This window comes from Ovis aries, unplaced genomic scaffold, assembly GCF_016772045.2.
Source record: "Ovis aries strain OAR_USU_Benz2616 breed Rambouillet unplaced genomic scaffold, ARS-UI_Ramb_v3.0 scaffold_90, whole genome shotgun sequence".
In the NCBI taxonomy this organism is placed as follows: Eukaryota; Metazoa; Chordata; class Mammalia; order Artiodactyla; family Bovidae; genus Ovis; species Ovis aries.
Window position 1 is genome coordinate 562263 of NW_024599829.1, and position 8504 is coordinate 570766.

Genomic DNA, 8504 nt, shown 5'->3' on the forward strand with positions numbered 1-8504 from the left:
CTTTTTTTGAGTGGGGGAAAGAATACTAGAATGGGTTGCCATTCCCTTTTCCAGGAGATCTTCCCTACCCATGGATTGAACCCAGGTCTCCCGCACTGTAGGCAGACACTTTACCGTCTGAGCCACCTAAATAATCACACAAGACTTCCCTGTTAAAAGCAATTATTTATTGAAAATAGGTGATACATTTTCCTGCTGCCTCACTTTCTTTTTGTTGTCCAGAGCTTTTTCATGGCATTTTTCATCTCGCCATTTCTCAGAGTATAGATGAGTGGGTTCAACATAGGGGTGATAATGCTGTAAAACAGAGTCAAGGATTTATCAACGGACAAGGTAGAAGGAGGTCTGATATACATAAAAATACAGGGCACAAAGAAGAGGACCACCACAGTAATTTGGGAGCCACAGGTGGACAAGGCTTTGCGCCTCCCTACCTGACCACGATTCTTCAGGGAGCGCAGAATGACCCCATAGGAGATGAGTAAGAGAGAAAAGATGATCACACATATTGCCCCATCATTGGTAAGTACTATAATGGCAGTAACCTGGGTATCAGTGCAAGCAAGTTTTAACAAGGGGTACATGTCACACATAAAGTGGTCAATGACATTGGGGCCACAGAAGGGAAGATTGTAGACAAAGAGAGGATGAAATACACCATGTAAAAACCCACCAGTCCAGGTCAACAGCAGCAACAGAACACACACTCGCTTATTCATGATGGTCAAATAATGCAAAGGTTTGCAGATGGCCACATAGCGGTCATAGGCCATGACCACCAGGAGGAATATATCAGCACCACCAAAAAAGTGCCAAATAAAAAGCTGGGTCATGCAAGCCTGGAAGGAAATGGTTTTCCTTCCATACAGTAAGTCTATAATCATATTTGGTGTGACTGTAGTAGAATAAATAGCATCCATAAATGATAAGCAGCCAAGAAAGAAGTACATAGGGGTATCCAGGATTGGACTGACCACCACAGTCAGGACAATAAGTAGGTTGCCCACCATGGTCACGATATAAATGAACAAGAACATGACAAATAATATTTTCCTGCCCTGGATGCTTTGAGTGAGCCCCAAAAGGACAAATTCAGTTACATTGTTCCTTTGTTCCATAGGTGCTTCTGCCTGTATTATTTCAGAGTTCAGGTCAAAATTACCTGTAAATATAATTGTTATTAGTGAATCCTGAAGTCTTAAGACACTTTACTAATATATTTAATCAATGAGAATTATAGTTTATTATGATCCAATACTTCCAGATATTGTAATAGAATGCTGAGTGATATATTGCCCTGAACCTCAAAAGTCTTAAAGAGCAGCAAGTAATTAAAATACATATGTGAGAAAAGAACACATTATTAAGTAAATGAGTTGCTACAGTCTCCTTCCATTTAGAAGTTGATTAAATTGTATATTTAATTAATATGTTATATACAAATAAATGTTGATTAAAGCTTTAATAAAAAAGTAAAGCAATTTTTAAAAAAATTCGCTTTCTATTTATTAGGGAGGTGATTTCCTCAATTCTAGCAGAGGAAGAATCTTAGCCAATCATTGGAATTTCAGATAGATACATTTGAGAATTTCAGATTTCTTTTAAGGACTTAGGAAAAGATACAATAGCACCAATTGACAAAATAAACAGGAAAAAGATTCACATTGTATGGAATAAACATAGATTTAATACATAAAACATAATTATATCTAAGCAGTTTGCAAGTAAAAGTGTAAATTAAAATGTAAACATATATTTAAAGGAATAATGCATCTAAGCGGCCAACACACATAAAGGAATTCTGAAACTTACTTGTGAAGAGAAAAGTAGGAATTGAAGTAATGTCTTACTGGCTACAGTATCATCTTGAGTTTTGAAATGCCACTGAATCAAGGTCTACAGATGCTACAGTTTAACAAACAATGTAGAATATAGTAATTGAACCATCATCAGGTTTACAGATATCTCCTCATGAAGATATCCCCAAATAATTACACTTGAATTTAATTTCTAAGGAAACTTCATGTTAGAGGAAGAAGTTTAGTCCAGAGCATTAGAAGGTGAAAATATCTAAAAAGAACATTACAAAACAGAATCAACTGTCACATATTTTAGTAATCACAACTAAACTAGGTTTCTAACATGGCTGATTATGAAAATCACCAAATAAAACTCTTACTAGTCTAAATTGTCACAACACCAATATATTCTTGAAAATAGAAAACCTAGAGCAGAACCTTGTATAGAAACACAGTTATTGGGTTACCTGCATAAGAAGACAGCCATTCGATCCCTGTTCTGGGCTCTGATATTTTCTCCTTTTTGTCATAACGGATGCCAGCTCTGTGAACACAAAGAGCCACATGCATGCATCATCACTCTGCTTTGTACTGTTTTCATGTGGTCAACTCTTTCCATGTTAGCAAGAAATCAACTCATCTCAGTCATTCAGAAAAGCATTATCTTTCAAGTTGCTTGGCTTTTCAAAATGATTGTGAATGTCCTGTTACCTAAAGAACTTGATTGTTGAATAGAGACCTAAAATATTTGCTGTTGGCAGAATTGTCTCAAACACCAACATATATGAAATCAACATTTTTATTAGAGATAAAACTGGAAATTATTTACAAATTGTTTAAATAAAAAATTTTCTGTACAATATTTTATACCAATCAAAGTGAAATAGTGAAATAATCTGAATAGCATATCAATTCTTAATTAATTTTAAAATACTCTTCATTGTTGAACTTTGGGTTTTCTGAAGAATGGAGAATAATTTCATAATACATACATTGTTATGATTTGAGCCCACTATTTAAATTCTCAAAAGTCTGTCATGTGAGGTGAGGAAAAAGGCCCATAAATACCTTATCTATTTTGAAATAGGGCACATATTATTGAGTTATTCAATTGGTGCATCTCCAAGGATAAGTCTTGTCTAATTAAATTCATTGGGACCTTAAACATGATTTTGATGGTGCACTCTTTACCTCCAGAGATGCCACCAGTATAATCAGCATGTAGAACAGGACTTAAAGAGCCCTGTCCTCTTGGGGAAAAGCTATAAAAAACAGCTTGATGTCATTTCACCAAGAGAGAACTGTCCATCTCTGCAAAAATATGTAAACTTTCTTTTTAAAAAAATGACCTAAAAATAGGCAAAACTATTCAAGTTTAAGCTTTGTCTTTGAAAATCATATCCAACTTGAAATGCAGAAGATAATGGATGACAATATCAGAAGAAGTCATTTAAAACTTGTTTTAAATGTAGATAGATTTTTTTTCACAAAGTTTGTCAACATAGCTTCAGATAGGCAAGTTGAGGGAGTCTATGTTAATATGGAATTGGGGAAATAGAAATTTGGGGGACTATTATCCCTTTCATCTCAAAGTGCTCATGAGCCTTCCCCAAGGTAGAGAATATACTATTCTGTGTCCTAATTGCAATACAGTTCAAAAGACAAGTCTATGCATATATACAATACATTATATGTTACCATTAAACAAGAAGCATATAATAAAAATAAGTTTCTGATTGTTTATAAATTAAACCCCAGGTTACAATTTAGTTCTCAGTCATTCTCTTTGTCAGTCTCTCTCTCTGCCTCCCTTATCTCTCTTTTGCTCTCTCTCTCTCTCTCCATGAGTTCAGTTGCTCAGTTGTGTCTGACTCTTTGCAACCCCATGGACTGCAGTACTGTAGGTTTCCCTGTAAATCACCAACTCCCAGAGCTTGTTCAAACTGATGTCCAAGTCAGTTATGCCATCCAACCATCTCATTCTTTATCGTTACTATCTCTTACCTTCTATTTTTCCCAGCATCAGGGTCTTTTCCAATGAGTGGATTCTTCATATCAGGTGGCCAAAGTATTGATGTTTTCAGAAGAATAGGTTTATAATCTTCAGTATTCTACTCTCAGAATTCTGTTTTAGATGAAGACACTCAACTTCATCTCCTCAACTCAGAGACTGGACCAGGATTTTTGGTGGTACAGCTCTCTGTTTCGCAACATGGAAATTCTTTAAAAAATAGTCAACCAGAAAACTCCTAGACAGAAATCAAATTGTTCGTTTACCATCTCTCAGTGATCACTGTCAGCTTCCCCTGACATATAGTGACTTGAAAATAATTGTCCTATTTTTCTTCACTGTTTCCTTATTATTCAGTGACTATACAAGAATATTTATAAGAATTCTAGTCATGGTTTCAAATAGCTGAAAATAACCAAAATAACTCTTAATTGAGAAAGGGAAAACCAAAGTGGGATGCATGCTTGAAATGGAATACTATTTACTAATAAATGAGTGAGCTATTCATAGATAAAATAATATGCATAAATATCTGATGCATGGTACCAAGAAGAAGTCAAATTAAAGGGTTTTATGGTCGACAAAATTTTATAATAGAAAATGCAGGAAATTCACCAAAACTGTTAAAACTAATTAAAAAATATACAAACAAGGCTGCAGGATACAAAATCAATATAGAAAATTTAGTTGCATTTACATGTATGAATAATGAACTACCCAAAAAAGAAATTAAGATATTAATCTTATTTCTACTAGCAATAGTAAGAATAAAATAGATAAGAATAAATTTATTATAAACAGTACTGCGATGAACATTGGGGTACAAGTGTCTCTTTCAATTCTGATTTCCTCAGTGTGTATGACCAGCAGTGGGATTGCTGGGTCATATGGCCATTCTATTTCCAGTTTTTTAAAGAGTAGCCACACGGTTCTCCATAGTGGCTGAACTAGTTTGCATTCCCACCAACAGTGAAAGAAGGTTCCGTTTTCTCCACATCCTCTCCAGCATTTATTGCTTGTAGACTTTTGGATAGCAGTCATTCTGACTGGCGTGAAATGGTACCTCATTGTGGTTTTGATGTGCATTTCTCTGATAATGACTGATATTGAGCATCTTTTCATGTGTTTGTTAGCCATCTTTGAAGAAATGTCTGTTTAAGTTCTTTGGCCCATTGTTTGATTGGGTCGTTTATTTTTTTGGAATTGAGCTGCAGGAGTTTCTTGTATATTTTTTGGTAATTCTTTGTCAGCTGCTTCCTTTGCTATTATTTTCTCCCATTCTGAAGGATGTCTTTTCACCTTGCTTATAGTTTCCTTTGTTGTGCAGAAGCAATTGAGATGTCCATCATCAGACAAATGGATAAGAAAGCTGTGGTACATATACACAATAGTATTATTCAGCCATTAAAAAGAATACATTTGAATCAGTTCTAATGAGGTGAATGAAACTGGAGCCTATTATACAGAGTGAAGTAAGCCAGAAAGAAAAACACCAATACAGTACACTAACACATATATATGGAATTTAGAAAGATGGTAACGATAACCTTATATGTGAGACAGCAAAAGAGACACAGATGTCTAGAATAATCTTTTGGACTCTGTGGGAGAGGGCGAGGTGGGATGATTTGGGAGAATGACATTGAAACATGTATAATATCATATGTGAAATGAATTGCCAGTCTAGGTTCTGTGCATGGTACAGGATGCTCGGGGCTGGTGCACTGGGATGACCAAGAGGGATGGTATGAGGAGGAAGGTGGGAGGGGGGTTCAGGATAGTGAACACGTGTGCACCCATGGCAAATTCATGTTGATGTATGACAAAACCAGTACAATATTGTAAAGTAACTAGGCTCCAATTAAAATAAATAAATTTATATTAAAAAATAAATTTAACCAAGAAGGTGAAAGATTTGCAAACTGACAATTATATGAACAGCAACAACAACAACAACAACAACAACAACAACAAAAAACCTGTGGAAACTTCTTAAAGAGGTTGGAATACCAGCCCACCTTATCCTGAGAAATCCATATGCAGGCCAGGAAGCAACAGTTAGAACTGGACATGGAACGATAGGCTGGTTCCAAATTGGGAAAGGAGTACGTCAAGTCTGTATATTGTCACCTTACTTGTATGCAGGGTATTTCATGTGAAATGCTGGACTGGGTGAAACACAAGCTGGAATCAAGGTTGCCAGGAGAAATATAAATAACCTCAGATACGCAGATGAAACCACACTTACAGCAGAAAAAGAAGAAGAACTAAAGAGCCTTTTGATGAAAATGAAAGAAGAGAGTGGAATAACTGGCTTAAAACTTAACATTCAAAATGGGGGAACAATGGAAACAGTGACAGATTAATTTTCTTGGGCTCAAATATCACTGCTAATGGTGACTGCAGCCATGAAATTATGACACTTCCTCCTTGGGAGAAAAACTATGACAAACCAAGCAGAGTCATTACTTTGCCAACAAAGGTCTGTTTAGTCGAAGTTATGGGTTTTTAATTAGATTTAATTAGACAAATGTAAAAATATTTCTACATGGCCACAAACATTCTGCACAACATAAATACATCAAAAACAAATCAAAAACTGAAATACTAATATTGACAATTCCACTTACATAGTGAATGGGATAATTTCCATCAGTTCAGATCAATGCAGTCACTCAGTTGTATCTGACTCTTTGCGACCCCATTGATTGCAGCACACCAGGCCTCCCATCTCCCAAGCTCCATCACCAACTCTTGGAGCTTGCTCAAACTCATGTCCTTTGAGGCTGTGATGCCATCCAACCATCTTATCCTCCATCATCCCCTTCTCCTTCTGTCTTCAATCTTTCCCACTGTCAAGGTCTTTTCAGATGATGAGTTATTCACATCAGATGGCCAAAGTATTGGAGTTTCAGCTTTAGCATCAGTCCTTCTAATGAATATTCAGGACTGATTTCCTTTAGAATGGACTGGTTGGATCTCCTTGCAGTCCAAGGGACTCTCAAGAACCTTCTTAAACACCACAGTTCAAAAGCATCAATTCTTTGGCACTCAGCTTTCTTTATAGTCCATCTCTCACATCCATACATGACTAATGGAAAAACCATAGTTTTGACTAGAAGGACCTTTGTTGGCAAAGTAATGGTCTCTCCTTTTTAATATGCTGTCTAGGTTGGTCATAGCTTTCCTTCCAAGGTGCAAGCATCTTTTAATTTCATGTCTGTGATCACCATCTGCAGTGATTTTGGAGCCCTAGAAAATAAAGTATCTCACTGTTTCCACCGTTTCCTCATTTATTTACCACGAAGTGATGGGACCGGATGCCATGATCTTAGATTTTTGAATGTTGACTTTTAAGCCAACTTTTTCATTCTCCTCTTTCACTTTCATCAAGAGGTTCTTTTGTTTTTCTTCACTTTCTGCCATAAGGGTGGTGTCATCTATGTATCTGAGGTTATTGATATTTCTCCTGGCAATCTTGTTTTCAGCTTGCACTTCACCCAGCCTGGCATTTTGCATGATTTTCTCTTCATATAATTTAAATAAGCAGAGTGACAATATACACCCTTGATGTACTCCTTTCATGATTTGGAACCAGTCTGTTGTTGCTAATTTCCTTAGGATATAATTAAATCATTAAGATCAATTTGGAAAATATCAGGAATGGAAATAAAATGTGATATTCATTCATAAGCAGTACATGAAAATGAATACAAACCACTTTAAACACGTGACTAGATGTCCAAATTCAGTTACATATATTTTTATAATTAAAGTATGCAAATGGAACACAATTTTTTATCTGATTTTCAAATACCACAAATGTTTTCCAAGCCATGTTTTGTAAGAATGTGGTCAAACGATTTTTCAGAATTAGAGAAGTAGTGAGTGTGATAAAATTCATGGATAGCATTTTAGCAATAACTACCAACATAAATGATGGTGCGAGTGGTAAAGAACCTACCTGCCAATGCTGGAGGCATAAGAGCCACGGGTTCCACCCCTGGGTCAGGAAGATCCCCTGGGGAAGTGTGTGGCCACCCATTCCTGTGTTCTTGCTTGTCTTGCTCCTCCAGGCCCATGCATAGAGGAGCCTGGTGGAGGACTACAGCCCTTATAGCATCAGAGAGTCAGACATGACTGAGCCAACAGCCTGCACACATGAACATAAACTTTGCAGACATATATACCAGTTAAGTCAACAAGTCGACTTGTAAGATTCATACTTACAGAATACTAAAAGGCCTCTATTGAAAAACCTGAAGAGGACTTAATACCTAGATTTGAGTGTGTCTTTATGAAGAAGTTGGGCTTCCCTTGTGTCTCAGCTGGTAAAGAATGTATCTGCAATGTGGGAGACCTGGGTTCAATCCCTAGGTTGGGAAGATCCCTTGGAGAAAGGAATGTCTACCCACTCCAGTATTCTGGCTTGGAGAATTCCATGGACTGTAGAGTCCAGAGGGTCAAAAATGTCAGACATGATACAGTATAAAGAAGTTAAGCAGGATGGTGAAACTAGAATGACTTAGATCTATATAGACTGGCATGTCTATATTGTATATCTTCGAGAGGCTGAGAAGACAAATACAAAATTTATACAGAGCTAAGTCAACACATTCATATATGAAAATATGCCTGTATTTGCAAAATTATTATTTGAAGAATCTCAGAAACAGTGTACAGTGACTGAATCT

General features: G+C 36.4%; 1 protein-coding gene across 1 annotated transcript; it reads right to left on the reverse strand.

Annotated features, from left to right (window-relative positions):
- Positions 1–174: 174 nt before the first annotated feature.
- Positions 175–3526, reverse strand: LOC101108188 (putative olfactory receptor 4A4). Its single transcript, XM_012104940.5, has one exon. It carries the CDS (start codon positions 1116–1118, stop codon positions 201–203), a length of 918 nt encoding a protein of 305 aa, XP_011960330.3. The 5' UTR covers positions 1119–3526; the 3' UTR covers positions 175–200.
- Between the last annotated feature and the right edge of the window lie 4978 nt (positions 3527–8504).